Source organism: Phascolarctos cinereus, unplaced genomic scaffold (assembly GCF_003287225.1).
Source record: "Phascolarctos cinereus isolate Bilbo 61053 unplaced genomic scaffold, phaCin_HiC Scaffold_3;HRSCAF=262, whole genome shotgun sequence".
Lineage (NCBI taxonomy): Eukaryota > Metazoa > Chordata > Mammalia > Diprotodontia > Phascolarctidae > Phascolarctos > Phascolarctos cinereus.
The window spans coordinates 207,001,381-207,020,010 of record NW_027555736.1 but is presented as its reverse complement, the minus strand read 5'-3'; the positions used below and the strand labels follow the sequence as shown (position 1 = coordinate 207,020,010).

Sequence of the window (18,630 nt, the reverse complement as noted above, 5' to 3'; positions counted from 1 at the left end):
TTAACTTGCTTTCATTCTTGTATCTCAACTAACCAACTTTACTTTAAAGTCCTTGGTTTGGCATTTAAAATTCATCTTAATATGGCTCCTGGTTACCATCTCCAGTCTTCCCTAGACTGTAAGCTCCCTAAGGGCAAAGAGTGTCTTTTTCCTCTTTTTTAACCCCAGTTTGTATCCCACAATGTCTGGCCCATAATAGGTACTTAATAAATGCTTATTGATCGATCTTATACTTTACTCACCTCCAGCCACCCTAACCTATTTACTATACCTGACACCATCTCCCATCTCTCTGCCTTGGCATCCATGGTCCCTCATGCTTGGAATATTCTCCTGCCTCACCTCCATCTCTTAATTTTCCTAGATTCCTTCAAGAGTCAGTTGAAATTGAGCTAGGCTCTCAGCTCACTTCTTTTTGTATCTGCTGTTCTGCCTGGTTTCAACTTCCTGCAACGAGACTCCTTGTTCCTCCCCATTCCTGCCTCCTTTTATGTGTTGTTCCCCATCTAGTCCTGTCCCCTCCCCCCATTGGCTTGCAAGCTCTTTGAGGGCAGGGAATGTCTTTCTTTTTATTAATTGTATATCGTCAGCACTTAGCCTAGTGACTGACACATGATAGGTGCTTAATAAATGTTGATTGGATTGAAGGCCTTTTCTGGTCCCCACAGCTGCTAGTGACTTTCCCTCTGAGATGAACCTTCATCTAATTCTGTTTATATCTTATATATATCTAGTTTTTTACTGGGGCAGCAAAGTAGATACAGTGCTGGGCCTGGAGTCAGGAAGACACATTTTCCTGAGTTCAAATCAAGATTCAACTCAAAAAGTACTTAATAAACAGCTGCTAGGGCAGGTTTCTGGGTTCTAAGGACACAAAGACAAAATGAATCTATCCCCTGACCTCAGGGAGCTTACATTAGGCAGCATTGTGTGGTTAGCTAAAAGAACCCTAGCCTGAGAATCAAGGAACCCAAGTTTAAGTACCATCTGCCACTAACAGGCGTTATGTAACCCTGGGTAAATAATTGCTCCTCATCTATGAAAAGGAGGGTTGGATAATGTGATCTTTAAGGATGTCTCACCATGCTAACATTCAGTGATTCCATTTTTGTTGTAGTTCAGTCATTTTCATTCGTGTCTGACTTTTCATGACCCCATTTGGGGTTTTCTTGGCAAAGATACTGGAGTGGTTTGCCGTTTCCTTCAGCCCATTTTACAGATGAGGAAATAGAGGAACAGGGTGAAGTGACTTGCCCAGGGTCACACAGCTAGTAAGTTTCTGAGGCTGGATTTGAACTTAGGAAGATAAGTCTTCCTGGCTTCCAGCCCAGCATTCTATCCACCCCAATGATTCCATAACTAGAAACAGATTTGAGTTTCTATCTTTTATAAATGAAGCATGAACCTTGAGTTGTCTTTTATGATAATGGTAAAATATTTGGGATATTCTCTAACCTGGTCCTCTTTCTGGTCAGTGGCATGACTTTGTGAGAATAATAACAATAGTACTATAGAAGTTTGGTGGTGCGGTGGATAGAATGCCAGGCCTGGAGTCAGGCAGACTCATCCTCCCAAGTTCAAATCCAGCCTCAGACCCTTCTTAGCTGTATGACCCTGGGCAAGTCACTTAAACCTTTTTGCCTCAGTTTCCTCATCTGTAAAATGAGCTGGAGAAGGAAATGACATCAGATGTAGATGAAGATATATTTTCATGACCTCAGCCAGACATTCTCCTCAATGGGTCCTGTGTTCAAATCTTGTCTTGCTACTTACTATCCACATGACCTTGGGCAAATCACTTTCCCATTCTGGGCCTCATTTTGTTTTTATGTAAAATGAAGATACCAGATTAGATGATTTCTAAGGTCCTTTCCAGATCTAAATCCTCTTAACCCCTTATCATATCTGGTTATATTCATCAATCAACCAACAAGCATTTATTAAGTGCTCCTATGGCCTTCTTTGGTAGACAGATCCTAGTTCCTCATTGGTTATATCCTTTTGGAGCTTTTGTTTTTGGGAAGGACCAGGAGGCCAGCCATGTTTACGCTTCTATTCTTCTCTGAGCCCTTTCCCTGACTCTCTGGACTTCTGTCTACACTGTGCCCCAATGTGGATATGTGCTACCACCCCCACTCACATATACTTTCCCACTTCCTTTTATATGTTGTCTTCCCCTATTAAAATACAAACTTCCTGAGGGCAAGGACTGTCTTTCTTTTGCTTCTGTTTGTATACCCAGCACTTAGCATGATGCCTAGGATATAGTAAGCACTTAATAAGTGCTCGCTGACTGCTGTATGCTGGGCACTCTTCTAGGTGCTAAGGATACAAAGTCAAAAATGAAATAGTGCCCTCAAGATACCTGCATTCTATTTTATTAGCTCCTGTGCTTCCAAAGGGGGAAATAGCAAACCGTTCAGAAGTCTAAAATAATTTTATTGGTGTTATATTAGTATTTCATTTTGATATATTAATTTATATTTCATTTATATTCTTTCATTTATTTTCTTTATTCATTTATATTATTTATTATTATGTTTTATATATAATTGTATATGTAATTATATAAATTTTTAATATATGATATGGCATATCGTATATATAATAATTACAGATATAATTATGTGTTCATAATAATTGTATATTCATAAAGCAATATTTATATATGATGTTATTGCATTATATGTTTATTATATGTTATATTGTTTATGATCATGTTGTTCATCTATATTATTTATGATCATGTTATGCTTATATTATTTGACATGAATAATATTAAGATAAGTTACACACATGATGCTTTAAGTTAGATTAGAGCCAAGATATTCTCAGTAGACTTTAATACAGATCTTTTAAAAAGAGCTTTTGGAAAGGCTTTTTCAAAAGAGCCAAGATGCCAAAATCCTTTCAATGGAAAGATCCACTCATCAAAGGCAAGATAAATCTTCCTAGGCTTCTTCAGCCTTTTAAAAAAAACAACAAAAAACCCCGAGACTTATGATTTCTTATATAAAGGGCGTTCCCGGAGAGAAACTTCCTCTACCAAAATAGGTCTGCAACAACTTGCCTAGAATACTGAAAAGTTATATCATTTGGGTCATACAGCTAGTATACGACAGAGGCAGGATTTGAACCCAGGTCTTCCTGGCTCAAAGGTCAGTTTTCTATCCACTATACCATAATGCCTCTTTTGCTATGTGTATTGTAGAAGATAGAAAGCTAGCTTCAAAGCCAGAAAGACCTGGGTTCAAATCCTGCCTCTGACAAGATGAGCTATGTGATCCCAGGCAAGTCATTTAACTTTTCAGTATGAAGGCTCTTTGCTGTTGTTCAGTCATTTTTTTCACTTGTGTCCAACTCTCTGTGACCCCCATTTGGGGTTTTCTTGGCAAACATACTGGAGTGGTTTGCCATCTTCTCCAGCTAATTTTACAGAAGGGTAAACTGAGGCAAATAGGATGAAGGGACTTGCCCAGGGTCATACAGGTAGTAAATGTCTTAGGCCAGATTTGAACTCAGGTCTTCCTGACTCCAGGCCTGGCTCTCTATCCACTGTGCAACCTAGCCGCCCCAGAGGCAAACTAAAACTCTAAATTGCAGAGAAGATGCTTACTTGAATAAGAAATGAGGAAACTATGTTTTACATAACTTTACATGTATAATCGATATCATATTGCTTGCCTCCTCTGGGGGTGGAGGAGGGATGGAATCTGGAACTCATAACCTTTTTAAAAATGTTTAATAAAGCAATAAATAAAATATTTAAAAAAAAGAAAAATGTTAAAAATGTTTACATGTAATTGGGAAATATAAAAATATATTGAATTGGTAAAGAGAGCTTCTTATCTAGGAGTTCCCTTTTACCCCTGAAATCACAGGTTCAGCCCCTATGCCTGTCCTTCCAGGATATGAGATCTGGAAGGGACTTCAGAAGTTGTCTTATCATGACCTTTTAAATTGCATTACCTTGAATTTTAAAAGGATTTTTCTTGACTATACTTATTTGTTATAAGGAAGGGCTTTTTATTTTTTTGTGGGGGAAGTGGGTGGGTAATGATAATGGTGCAAAAAAGGGGGGGGAGGGTTTAAAAAAGCCTAAATTTCCACTAATTTCATGTTTATGTGGTATGCTTTGCTAGACAGCCGTTCCTTGCTCCACTGTTGGCAGCTTTTGCTGCCCTCTAGTGGTCACCATGATGCCTATTCCCAAGGACAAACTGGAAGCCATTCTTCATGACATTTACCTAACCAGAGGTTTACAAGGAGAACCCATTCACATTGGCTGCCCAGGTCAGTGACTCCACACGTGTCCCACTGTCCAAGTATTCTATTATCCCAGTTTAAGACTGCGCAGAGGAAGCAGATGGCTCAAAAGGAGTGTGGCATTCCATTGAACTCATTGCATTTCTAGGATGGGGAATATAGGTCAAAGTTAGCCTGGAACTCTCTCCCTAACTTCTCTGGCTTCCTTCAAGTCTCAGCCAAAATCTTACTTCAGCAAGAATCCTTTCCTGATTCCCCACCTTAAGACTAGCGCTTCCCTGTGCTGATTCTTTTCAGTTTATCTCATCTATATCTAGGTGGCACAATGGATAGAGTGCTGGGCTTGGCATCAGCAAGACTCATCTTCCTGACTCATGTAGCCTCAGACACTTACTAGTTGCATGACCCCAGGCAAGTCACTTAACCCTGTTTCCCTTAGTTTCCTCATGTATAAAATGAGCTGGAGAAGGAAATGGCAAACCAGTACAATATCTTTGCCAGTGAAACCTCAGGTTGAGTCACAAAGGGTCTGACGTGACTGAAAGGACTAAGTAACACAGAATGATTGTGAGCCCTCGTGGAAAGTCAGACACGACTGAAAAATGATGGAACAGCAAAGGAAACTGAACAAGAACAGTATCTTCTTAGCAACAGCTTTTTTGAAGGTTATCTTCCTATTAGATTATAAGCTCCTTGACAGCAAGGGCTGTCTTTTACCTTTCTTTGTATCCCCAGTGCCTCGCATAGAGCCTGGCCCAGAGGAAGCATTTAATAAGTGTATCAAGTGTATCTTGACTGACTGACGGATTGACAAAGGAATCTGAAAGACCCTTGCAGAATTTGGCATCGAATCTTATGAGGGCCCCATTCTTTCTGAAGGTAGGCTGAGGTCCTGTTAGTCAAGTCTGTGATCCCAGTAACCCACTTCCCATCTTCCTCTTTAGGAAATCAGCACATGAACATCAAGAATTACCTAATCTAATTGTACCTGAACAAGAATCTTCTCTATATGTGTGACAAGTGGTCTTCCATCTCTATTTGAAGACCCCCCCCCCGCTCCACACACACTAATAGGGGACCCACTGCTCTCCAGCCCATTCTCCATTTAGATATCGCTAATTGTTAAGCTTTTCTTTCTATCAAGCCTAAATCTGCCGTTCTGCAGCTCCTACTCACTCATTATTCCTAATTCTACAAGTCTAATACCTCTTCTAACATGACAACCTTTCAAATACTTTAAGAGTTATCATCTCACCCTCCCCCACCCCTCCCAGAAGTTTTCTCATATCCCGGCTAAACATCCCCAGTTTCTTCAGCCCATCCTCATCCAGAATAATTTTAGAGTCATCATCCTGGTAGTTCTCCTTTGCACTTCAGTCAGTCAATCAGGCAGGTATACAGTCAGGCAGGCAAACATTAAATGACTGCTATATGCCAAGCACTGTGCTAGAGGCAGCTGGAGATTAAAAGTGAAAGACCAAAAATAAAATGAAGCTATCCCTGATCTTATGGGATTGAAATGAAATAATCCATTGCTCTTATATTTGGAAGCAACATTTGCATATCTAAGTAGCTACAGAATAAAAATATATAGGAAAATACAAAAGAGATGAATACAAAGTGGTATTGATGGAGGGAAGGAGTGCAAAGAAGGAGGGAGGAAGGGTGTGAGGGAAGGAAGGTGTCGAAGTTGGGGGGGGCAGGACAAGGGTTAAGAAAGGACTTCTCCAGCTTGTCAATGACCTTTCGAAAATATGGTATGCAGAAAAGAACACAGTATACTAAAAGTCATCCCACCAGGCCAGAATACTATCAACTCCCTTGTTCTGAACATTTAACATAGTCCAAGATCACTAGTGGGAATGCTGATATTTTGTAGACATAAAGCTACTATTGAGTTCAGATGAAAAAGATCCGGCCTGAGCGTAGGATGAGTGTGTTCCCTGTGTGATTTCGTTTGCCCAGTAATGCAAAATTCTGGAAAGGAAGTTGAATAAAATTCCACTGAAAAGAAACATTGGGGTGGGAGTGGGGGAGTTGATTTCTGTGATTTCTCTGTTGTAGGGGATTCTTGGTATGTCAATTACCTCCACCAATGTAAATCAGCAACTCATCTATAACTTGTAGTCTTAGTTGCCTGGGGCCACTTGCCTATGATCATATAACTAGTATGGGCCATATGCCAGAGTCTTCCTGATGCCAAGCATGGATCTCTAACCACTAGGCAATGCTGCCTTTGTACTTTGTTAAAAATACGTATAATAATAACATGCTATCATTTTTATACAAAACTGATGACCCTGGCCTACATCAGTAGAACATATTAGTAGTCATATTTCTACAAGTGGGAATGAGTGTACATTGAGTGATTTACACTCTCTGACTCCATCCTCCTTATATACAATGACATTTATCTATTGGGCAGCCAGTCAGGGCTCAGAAATAAACTCTGTGGCTAGCAAGCAGTTTTGATTTGTACCATTAACTGGTCGGTACGAGGACTGGACTTATAGCCTGGACTTTGCTGGTGCTATGTTCTAACCAAAGAGAAAATTAAAGAAAATAAATCTCTTATATGGAAACTTACTGGGTGCAGTGGATAGAGTGCTGGGCCTGAAATCAGGAAGATCTGAATTCATATTTGGCCTTAAATAATCAATAAATGTTTATTAAGCGCCTGCTACGTGCTAGGCACTGTGTGAAGCACTGGAGATATAAAAAGAGGCAAAGCAGAATTGAAATAGCTCAAAAGAAACACGAGATGCACAGATTTAGAGAATCCACCCCAAATGTTCACATGGACTATTTGTACCCGACCTGTGGTAGAGCATTCCAAGCTCGTACTGGTCTGATCAGTCAGTCAGACACACTGTGACTTGAGTCTAACATAGTGGTGTCATTTTGCTCCTCTTAGAGAACAGAGAATAACAACCAATCAGCCAGCACAGTGCCTGGCACGTTATAGATACTTAATAAGTGCTTGTTTCCTTCCTTTCTTCCTTATTTCCTCCCTCCCTTATTTCTTCCTTATTTGTTCCTTATTTCCTCCTTCCCTTCCTTATTTCTTCCTTATTTTCTTCCTCATTTCTTCCTTCCTTCCTTATTTCTTCCCTCTCTTCTTAATTTCCTTCATTATTTCTTCTTTCCTTCCTTCCTTCCTTCTTACATCTTAAGAGATGTTTAAAAAAAACAACACAGCCCTATGTGAAAAGCTCCGGGTGTGTGTATGTGTGTGTGTGTGTGTGTGTGTGTGTGTGTGTGTGTGTGTGTGTGTGTGTGTGTGTGTGTGTGTGTGTGTGTGTGAAAGATTCCTCATTCTTTTGACAGATATGTCTACATATACATGGTTTCTCTATTTCAGTTGCACCAGCCCAGAGGTGCATCTGTCTGTATGACACACCACCTTTCTCCTTCTGCCCTCTCTAGACCTGTTGGGAATTGAAGATCGTTCCAAACCAGACCATGGGGAACCACTGATGCTTCAGCCAGGAGATGTCCCAGTGTTTTGGGCCTCAGAGTTGACAAGCCTGGAAGCTGTTAGCAGCTGCAGTGAGTACACTTTCATTATGACTTCTTTTCCAGAGCAGGTGATGTAATCTGGATGAATTAATGGCCATGGCCTTTGTTAGGTTTAACACTGAATTTAAGAGCAAAGAGTGGAGTCATGTCACCCGCAGTCAGCTCCCCTGGAATTAATCTCCCTATTTTATCCCTTAAAAATTTGTGCTCTCTCCCAGTATTGGGTTTCCATTCTAGGGAATCTTTGCAAGGCTTGGTGCAGACCACATCACTACAGAGAAAGGCAGTAGAGCTGGGGACCAGTGACTGTCAGTCTTTTTGTACTGACATTGGACAAGCACAAAGAACAGCGAGGAAATACTAAATATCCTTTTGTCCCTTTTCATTTCAATGTGACCATTTTCAGAGAGTTTGCAGATTACCTTCTATGTACTCTGTATATATCTTGCATGTACCTAGTTATTTACTTGTCTCTCCCATTAGAATGTGAATTCCTTGGGAGCGGGGGAGCATGTTTTTGCCTTTCTTTATGTCTCCAGCACTTAGCACATGGTAAGCACTTCATAAATGCTTGTCACCTGACTGAAAAAGTCACAGAATCTTGAAGTTGGGAGGGAACTAGTCAATGCCACCTGTATAGAAATCTCCTCTACAGCATTCCCAACAATTGGTCATTTAGCCTTCTCTTGAGGATAGTCAATGAGAGAGAGACTCCCTTACTCTCTTCTCCTCTCTGAGTAGTGAGACATCTGTCCTCTAGTACTGCAGCAGGGAGGGCTTGCTGAGCTCTTTTAGGGGCTGCTCATCCGCCTCTGACCCAACTCTCACCTGTGGCTCCAAGAAGCTGTAGCAGGTGCAGTGCCCACACCCCAATAGAACTGTCTCAGCAGAGGACCTAAACCAGGCTGAGGGTAACTGACAGACCTCAAACACATTGGTGAGTTAGGGAGTTGCCCACCCCAAGTATGTGAAGACTTCCCTGGTAGAATGAGTGGATGAGAACAATTTGTTCCAATGAGGCCATGAAGATGACTGAAGCAGGCTCTGAGGACTGCTGAGAGCTTTGTCAACCATCAAAGACTCCAAGGTACTCCATAGCATACCAGGCCATTGCCAGTCATCTTGATTTTTCTCTTGACCCTGGCCTTCGGTGACTCTGGAAGAGAAAAGGAGGCTGATGATTTTGCATAGCTCTGCCTCACTTAAATCCAGTCCACAAACAGGTCAAGACATGGTTCCTTGATGCCACTGGTCCTCTTTGAAAACAAAGGATGAACTAAAACAACAACAACAGTATCTCTCTGTACTCCAAGCTCTTTTAAAGATTACCCATAGTGACTTAGCAATCATAACTGTCAGCTCTTTCAATCCTCTTAAGATATTATTCGTCTAGTCCTGATAACTTGAACTCCTTGAGGGCAGCCTGCTCATCTCCTCACTTATCAGCATTTCCTACTCCATGCTAATCCTTTTTGTTCTGTTCTGTGCAATGCAAAAATCAGTCTTTTTGGTTGGAAGCATAGGAACAAAACAAGACCTGGATAATTCAATCTTCTTGGGGCAGCTAGGTGATAGGGTGGATAAAGTGCCAGGCCTGGAGTCAGGAATACTAGCGGTCAAGTCCAGCCTCAGGCACTTAATAGCTGTGTGACCCTGGGCAAGTCACTTACCCCTGCTTGCCTCAATTTCTTCATCTGTAAAATGAGTTGGAGAAGGAAATGGCAAACCACTCCAGTATCTTTGCCAAGAAAACCCTAAATGGGGTCAAGAAGAGTCAGACATGACTGAAATGACCAGGCAATAACGAATGCAAACAACTAGACTTGTTTTCTCTGAAGCAGCAAAGACTTGTCTGTGGTTCCTTTCTTAAAGCATAAGCTGGGCCCTCAGGCTAGAATGAGTTAGTCAGCAGCCACTCTTCCTTGGGGAAGCATGGCACTAAGAACTCAAGAGAACAAGGGCTAACAAAGAAGCGCAGTGTCACAGAATACCTAGCATGACTTGTAGGCCTAGTGGTGACGAAGAACAGGCCAAGCAGATTCCTGAGACTCAGAGAAAACTCAAGAAAGCACTAGCAACACGCAAACTGGTAGCAACCGCTAGCAACTCTGCCATGGGTGACAAAGGTTAATCTCCCCCTTACACTCAGTTACTCAACCTGGCTTCCATAATCTACCCAAATCTTCTCTAAATCTGAATGTGTCTAGTTCCCTGTGTATCTCAGTCATTCCTTTAAGCAGTTTCTCCTTTCCTCTCTTCTTATTTGAATAATTTCTGATGATTTTTTGCAGCTCTGCCTCACTTAAATCCAATTTGTGCTCAGATCAAGACATCCCCCTCATGATGTCATTGGTCCTCTATGAGAACAGAGGACGAACAACAATTTCTGCTTATCTTCAGAATTCCAGTCTCGAGAACTTCCCATCCCTGTTGGATCAACTTCCCCTTCAAAATATCAGGCCATTGAATCCCAGCTGTCCTTTCTTTGAATGCTGTGAAATGTGCTTTCTCCAAATCTACCTTTCAAGCCAGACTACCTGAATTTGCTGCTTCTCACCATCATGAACTCAGTGATTATAAATGGTCACTTTCACTCAAGTTTCCTCACGTTCCCATTTCAATAACCTCTTTTTCTTTATGGTTGAAATCATCTGATAATATTTCCTTTTGTTGAGTTCCAGAAGAATGGAATGAATATGACCTTTTCATTTTTGAATTATGCCCAGGCAAGCCAGTATAGAAACTGGTAAGATGGTTCAGTGAATTATGTATCTGGAATGCTTACAGTCCACTGAAGCTCTAGATCAAGGGCAGGGAACCTGCAGTCTCAAGGCTACATGTGGCCCTCTAGGTCCTCAAGTGCAGTCCTTTGACTGAATCCAAACTTCACAGAACTATGGCTTCCAGACCTCGGGCTCCCTACCCCTGCTGTAGATACTCAGGGATACCACCTGCACATACCCATACTCTAAATGGGGTCTCAGCCTAGCCCTTACAAATATTCAGTTCCTGATCTTTGGGAATACTGAAACCTCAAAATTAACAGAACTTTCTTCTCTTCTTTTCTAGTAGGTATGGTACTTCCTTAACTGCAATTCACTATAAAATACTTTCTTGTTTAGGACAATGGAAGGAAGGAAGGCTAGCATCAAAATAGTTTATGATTTAAAAAATTGGTGATGAATGTAAGGTCATGGTGGCAGATGGTTCTTCTAATACAACCTGTAAAGCATTTACCATATTCTAAATTTGCACTCTTTGCAGACCTGTGCACATATATTCAGCTTTCAGAATAGTTTTGCCAATTATAAACAAACAAAAAAGAGAGAAACTTTTTAATAATGAAAATTGCATTTATCTGTATTAGAATATAATAAATCTCCAGTATAGTCAACTACTACCCATGTTATACAACAGACACATTCTATTTTAGTTGCTAATAAAGGGCTACACAATGCAAAAAAATTCTTGTTGCTTTCTATACCTTTTGAAAAATGAAATTATTATCCTTGCTGGGTATGAAGATACACACCTGTAATCCCAGTTGAAGCTGAGGAGGGCTGAGGCCAGCAGATGTCTTGAATGTGGGAGTTCTGAGCTACAGTGGGCTAAAGATGATTGATTAGGTATCCACAATAACCTCAGCATCCATATGGTAAGCTGCCAAGGAGGGACACACCAAGTTGCCTAAGGAGAAGTGACTGAGCCCAGGTCATAAATGGAGCAGATCAAAGCTCTTGTGCTGAGTTGTAATGGGAATGGGGACTATGAATAGTTGCTACCTGGGCGAGATGGGAGGACCCAGTCTTTTTTTAAAAAATGAAATTATCTTTAAGATAAGTCACAAATATAGGAGCTCCTTGGCTTTTGGTAGGAAGAGAGTGCCAAAAGATGCCTGAATGGTTTGGATAAACAATCCTTTCTCTTGCTATCCTTCCTCCCATGGTGTACCTGCTACTCTCAATGGTGTGATGCTGGTCATCAGATTTGTGATTTGTCTCCCAAACTCATTACCCAATTACTCCTTTTGTCCAAGTGGTGTGTAGTATACATGTTGTTGTTTAGTTGTTCAGTAATGTTGGACTTTTTGTGATCCCATGGACCATGTCGTATCAGTACTGCCCTTGGGGTTTTCTTGGCAAAGATGCTGAAGTGGTTGCCATTTCCTTCTCCAGTAGATTAAGGCAGCCAGGGTTAAGTGACTTGCCAAGGGTCACATGGCTAGTTAGTGTCTGAGGTCAAATTTGAACTCACTCAGGTCTTCCAGGCTCCAGGCCCAGTGCTCTATCCACTGCGCCATCTACCTGCTTCCATTTAGGTATATATGATATACCCCCTAACATAACATCTATTTCTGTTGATTCTTATCCAGTTGCTTTTTATCATGGAGTGCTCACTCAAAAGCTTTTCCCTTAAGCCTCTGGACTTCATGTGAATCTGTCTCCAATATACAATACTATCCACCCACCCTACTTTTATCTTTCCCTCTCATTTTGAATAAGGTATATGCCCTTCTAGAGTTCAATTTCTATTCAAAGGCCCTATCTTACAAAGTCTTAGGATACCTGTGAGGTCAAGTTTTCCTCCTTGCATTCAGGTCACTAATTCACCATATTTCTTACCCACATTTGATGCCTTTGTATGTAGACATCAGAGGCCATGGGGTTTTTATTTTTGGTTCTCTTCTTGGATGTTGGACATTGGTCCTTTCTTCTGCTATTTCTTGTATGTGGTAGCTGCTACCCTTGTCAGATCTATGGAGGTTTTTTCCCCCCTCCTTGTCTTTCCTTTTCAGTTTAAATTCCTCCTAATTAGATTCACAAGACATAAAGAAAATATGTTTTTACTGGCCATTTTTAGACTTTCTTGCCAAGAGCCCATAAGTCATGACTGAGTAATGAACAAATTCACAAAACCTGTTCTATTTTCATTTTGGTTCCAATGCAAAATGTTAATTTGCTTAAATTACATTTTATGTCTTTATTAGAGCTTTTCCTATATTAAAGTGTTGAATAAACTTGGTTCCTATAAGGCCTATGAAATTCAAATATGCTTGTGAAATCTAGCAGAAAAGACTCTAGACTGGGAGGCAGGAGAGCTGAGTGCTAGTTTTAGCTCTGCCAAAAACACCTATGTGAATTAGGGTACATTCTACCATTTTTCTAGGCCTCCCTCTTCTGTAAAAAAAAGAGGGGTTGGATTAGATGTTCTATTTCTCAGATAGCTTCCAGTTCTTAACATTTTAGATTATAATTCTGTGAATGAACAATAGAATTATCTGAGCATATCAGCAATAGACAACCTCCATTTCCCCCTTACATTTTCCCCAAAGTTGGATATATTGGTACAGAGCCTTGGGACTGCACCCTAACTCAAAGGGTAGATCCTCCAGCAGTGGCTGCCCCAAGTTCAAGGTTTTCCATGCGCGTATACCCACGCAAAACCATTGGAGGACACAGACGTTTAAATGGCAATAAAACATTTCCTCTATATAAGCCTGGGGCTCACTGTCCCACAATATCAACAGTGGAAAGAATGGACACAAATAGGGAATTTGCTTGGAGGTGCACACACACAGGGAACACACGTGGTCAGGGCACACGAATAGTGTTGGATGCTTGCAGGACCGCTGATGTCTTTTGGCGATAGCATCATGTTGCCTTCCATAAGGCCTGTTCCCCAATGGTCTTCAGACACATAATCTTCTCTGTCTCAGCTGGACACTGCTTTTGGATGCTGCTTTGATAGCACAGAATGTCTTCTGGATGATTCTCTGTCTGACCCTGTTTCCAGAATTTTTGGCTCAGCTAAATTTCTTGGTGGTCTCTTCTTTTTGAGACGAGTAGGCACTGACATTCTTTTAGTTCATTTGTTGTTGTTGTTCAGTTGTGTGTGGGATGCCACTCAAATTAAAAAACATACTTAGAGGTCTTCAAGGAGAAACAGAAAGTTAATTTTTATTTGCTATTCTCGAGAATAGGGTGTCCCTCCACCAGTAGGCTCTGATAAGGGGAGACAGATTACTGAAGTAGAAGAACCAGATTAAATAGCCCTAACGGGTAAAGCCCCTCTCCCACTAACTGGCCAATGTTTGGCTCACAACCTATAGAAACAGAACACAAAACAAAAGGAACTATATACATATCTGTATTTAGCCCCTTAGTTTACTGAAGTGTTGCAAGAAACAATTAAAAATGTACAGTCAAGGTAGACGCTGTACTGTATAGCCAGGTCACCATGACCGAAATATAGCAACAGGTGTAACAACATGATACAAAGAGGGGTTTCAAGGGTTTCCGGCTTGGCAAACTTTAACTACCAAGACAACAATGGCATAAGAAGGGGGGGATATTTGGGGCTGGATTCCTGTAACTCAGGTGATTTCTAATAAACTGAAATTTAGGCCTGTCAGGCTACTATGCCTGCCTTGAGTCACAATACAATTTCTATTTATTCTTCTAAAAAATCTTCACAGGAACCCTCATCCCACTCAGTCTTACCCGAAATCTTAATTATGCTGAGGAGTCTTCACTGGGACCTCCCATTCAGTTGTGTCTGACTCTTTGTGACCCCATTTGGGGTTTTCTTGGCAAAGATACTGGAATGCTTTTCCATTTTCTTCTCCAGCTCATTTTACAGATGAGGAAATTGAGTCAAACAGGGTAAAGTGATTTGCCCAGGGTCACACAGTGTCTGATGCTGGATTTACTGAGCCATGTAGCTGCCCCTCCTTTATTTCATAGCCAGAGGCTATTTTGTTGTTGCTGCTGTTAAACAATTCTTTTCAAAAGGCTTTTGCCTTAGACCAGCAGTGTTCTTTAGGGAAAGGGAGAAAAACCCTGACTTTTTTCCCCTTGTGATTTTTTGTTTTGTTTTTGTTCTCCTACAAAACTTACCTGGGCCTCTCATGTCCAAAAGGCAATTCAAACCTCCGAGACTCTAGCTCTCTAGAACAGAGTTTGGGCAATTTCATTCTCTCCCATAGTGAGCATTCTTTATGTCTGTTGATTTTAATCTCCTAAAACTAAACTATAAGCCATATAATGGCTATTTGTCCAATAACTACCAATCTATAATAGTAATCAATCAATAAACATTTATTAAGTACCTACTATGTGCCAGGCACTGTGCTAAGCATTAGAGTACAAAAAAAAAAAAGGAAAATACAGTCCTTGCTTTCAAGGAACTTCCAGTCTAATTGGGGAAAACAACATACAAAAAATATATACAAGGCTAGCTATATACAGGATAAATAAGAAATATTTAACAGAGGGAAGTCACTAGAATTAAGGTGGGTTGGGAAAGGCTTCCTGTAAAAGAAGGGGAGAGATGGGGAGAAAATTTGGAACTCAATCTTGTGGAAATGAAGGTTGAAAACTAAATACATAAATAAATTGAAATGTGAAAAAAGAAAAAAGAAAAATCACTTTGGTGGCTCTGAGGTTAAGGGTTCTGAAGTTTTTTAACTCTGTATCTCTTCTGGTCTCTCATGTGGATCAAGGAGGAGGATGGGGAGAAAGCATCACCTACAAAAAGCTAAGTCCAAGTGGCAAGGTCATAGATAGACTCATCTAACAACATTCCTAGCCTTTCATATTCAGATATGGCCACCCAAAGTCTAGATGACCTTTAGGCTCCCACTTAGCCTTGTTTTAATGTTCCTGAACCATTTTTGTTTTTTGCTCTTTTACAAATATTCCTTTTCTTCCCTTCAATAGAATATAAACTTATAACTAAAATGTAAGAATGATTTCATTTATGTCTTTCATCCCCATTACTTTACACATTGCTTTGTATATGGTAGGTGCTTGATTAATTGTACTGAATTGAAATCCCTCTTGTCCCAAGTACTGAGTGGAAACACCATCACCTTTTGTCTATTTCAGGGTCACCCCTGGCTTTCACCAGCGCTCCTGGGTATACAGTTGTTTTCGACCAGAAGGATAAAAGCATTCAAGTGAGTCATCCTGGGGAAGTCCCAGAGGTCCATTGCATTTCCCAAAATCCTCTGCAGTACAGCATTACTTCATCTTCCAGTGTACAGAAAATTAGAGAGCTAGAGAACATAATTGCCAGAGATCCAGGTAAGAAAAACAAACAAACACCCCCTCTCCTCCCTCAAAAAAAAAAAAAAGACAGAAAGAAACATCCTGGGATCAAGGAGGTGCTTCTTGCTCTAGAAAACTAAAACTGAACATAAAGGTTATACTTAGTGTATATACTACTGACTTTTTTGTATTAAACATCTGGCTGGGTTGCTGCTAACTTTGCTTCCTTCTAAATAGTATTCTGGTGAACCCTTATATAGGACATAGGCGAGATGAGCTGGTGGTACCAAGGACATGTCAGATCTCCCATCCAATCATAGCCAGACTATGATTTGCTACTGCATTGTCATGGTGAGTCTTAAATGGTTTAGTGTAAAGAGTTCTAGAATAGGAATTTACTTAAATTACTTAACTTCTCCAGGCTTCAGTTTTCTTGCCTTCAATAAAAAGGAATTAAATATGGTAAGGTGAGGTCAAAAAATTTGTAATCTAACTGAATCCCAACTCTGCCATTTACTATGTGACCTTGGGCCTCAGTTTCCTCCTCTGAAAATGAGGGGTTTATTATAGCAATAGATGCAAAGAAAACCTTTAATAAAATCGAATATTTGTTCATGGCAAAAAATACTAAAAAGAATGGATATAGAGAGGTTTTTCTTCAAAACAATAAGCTGAATCAACGTAACATATAATTAGAATCATTGAGTCATTTTTAGTCATGTCTGACTGTTTGTGACTCCATTCAGGGTTTTCTTGGCAAAGATATTAGACTGGTTTGCCATTTCCTTCTCCAGCTCATTTTACAGATGAAGAAACTGAGGCAAACAGTTAAGTGACTTGTCCAGGGTCATATAGCTAATAAGTGTTTGAGACTGGATTTGAACTCAGGTCTTCCCGACTCTAGACCCTGTTGTCTCTTCATTGTACCACCCAGCTACCCCTCTAATTAGAAACATTCCCACTAAAAACAGGTACAAAGTAAGAATAGCCATTCTCACCTTTAGTATTTTCACTCTCACAGTATGAGAAAATTTCAAAATCACAATAGTATAGGAAAAAGGTATTAGAGGGATTAACATTAGAAGTGAAGAAGTCCAGATATCATTATTGGGATATGGCATAATAATGTATATAGAAAATTTGACTTCCTCTACCAAAAAAATAGATTTAAGCCAAGCTTCAAAATATAAAGTTAATTCACATAATCATCAGCATTCCTAAGTAATAACAGAAAAAGATCTTTTAAAAAGAGAAACTCATTGTAAAGTAACTCTAGAAACTATAAAATATTTGGGAATTAATCTACCTAGGAATACAAAGAATCTGTATAAGAACAACTATAAAATTATAATGACCAAAATAAAGGAGAACCTAAATAACTGAATGTTCATGAAGGGATTGGATTAATATAGCAAGAAGGACAATTAATATGTCTGTAGGTAACTCCATACCAATCAAAATACCAAGGTGCTTCATTTTAGAATTAGGAAAAAATCATAATGACATTATGAAAAAAGTGGGTTAAAATACCTCGTGGCACATTAAAAAGAAAAGCTGATGTAAGCAGTTTTACTATCTTAAGACTTTAAAGCTGGTCATCATGACAAGTGGTCATCATCGAAACTATCTGGTAGTAGGGAAACAGAAAGAAGTAGATCAATGAAAGATGCCCCAGTTATCCAATCAAATATGTAGAAATGATTAATGTTTGATAAACCCATGGAAAATAAAAACTAGATAAAGAATTCATTATTTCACAAATGCACGTGAGAAAATTGATGGTATTCTGGGGTAGGAAAGGGAATTAGACTTACATTTTACACCATACACCTGAATGAATTTTAGCTATTGAGAGACAAACATTTTTTTAAAACTCTAACATTCTCTTCCAAAAAATGGAATAAAGTGATTAGCTCAATTGTAGAGGAAAAATGACTTATTTTTCAATTCAACAAAGAGAAGAAATTTATTAGGTAGAGGGTAGATGAAAAATTTTAAAAATTTGTACAATATAAACTGTATAATTAAGATAAAAAATAACAGATTGGGAAAAAATTCATGGCATGTATGATAGATAAAAATTAGACACATAAAAGATATAAAGGATTATTAAAAGTTGCAATGATAATTCCAATTCTACAATGGATAGTGGTCAAAGAGTAAGAAAAAATGTTTTAAAACAGGATATAAAAATTGTTAATAATCACTATAAAAACTGCAACTACAGTGTTAGAAATAGAGCCCCTTGAATCCCCTCAGCAGAGTTGGGAAGTTAGCCTGCAGCCCATTGCTTTCCAAGTTGCAATGCTGGGTGGAGTCTCAATCTTAATAATGAAACTTAAGTCTCAAGTGAAAGAATTGTTAATTACAGTTCTTGCAAGAATCGGGTGCGCCCCCTAGTGGGAGAGGCACACTGTACAGAAGTGAGAGCCAGCTTCTGCACAGTTAGTGTGATCCTGCTCCTCCTCTCAGGTCTAGGATAGGTCCAGCTCATCTGAGTTACACCCTTCCTGAACCACCCATCCCATGATCCTCCTTTTCATGTCAAGGCCTCCCAATTCGCGAGTCCCATGTTCAAAAAGGGCGACTCGGCCCTTGGAGTGTGCCAGTTAATATTCAATAAGCTTATTAAGCAGGCATGCACAGTGGAGAAAAGCCTTTGCCCTGTCTTTGACCCCAACAGGCTGCAACCAGTTTAGCCTCCAGGGCTCTTTCTTAAGGACCTAGTTGTTTGCAGAATGTTTGGGGCACTTTCTGATTGGTTGAGGGACTATCCACAAGGTCTTGGAATTCCATT

At 39.9% G+C, this 18,630-nt stretch overlaps 1 protein-coding gene across 6 annotated transcripts in view; it reads left to right on the top strand.

The window, feature by feature from the left end:
- The window catches only part of DGLUCY (D-glutamate cyclase), a 174,446-nt gene that overhangs the window by 104,595 nt on the left and 51,221 nt on the right, over nucleotides 1–18,630 (top strand). For all 6 annotated transcript variants that reach the window (XM_078151427.1, XM_078151428.1, XM_078151426.1 and 3 more), the window contains 3 exons: nucleotides 4,143–4,293; nucleotides 7,693–7,815; nucleotides 15,672–15,869. In XM_078151427.1, the coding sequence (XP_078007553.1) occupies nucleotides 4,143–4,293; nucleotides 7,693–7,815; nucleotides 15,672–15,869 (472 nt within the window). The remainder of the gene's footprint in view (nucleotides 1–4,142; nucleotides 4,294–7,692; nucleotides 7,816–15,671; nucleotides 15,870–18,630) is intronic.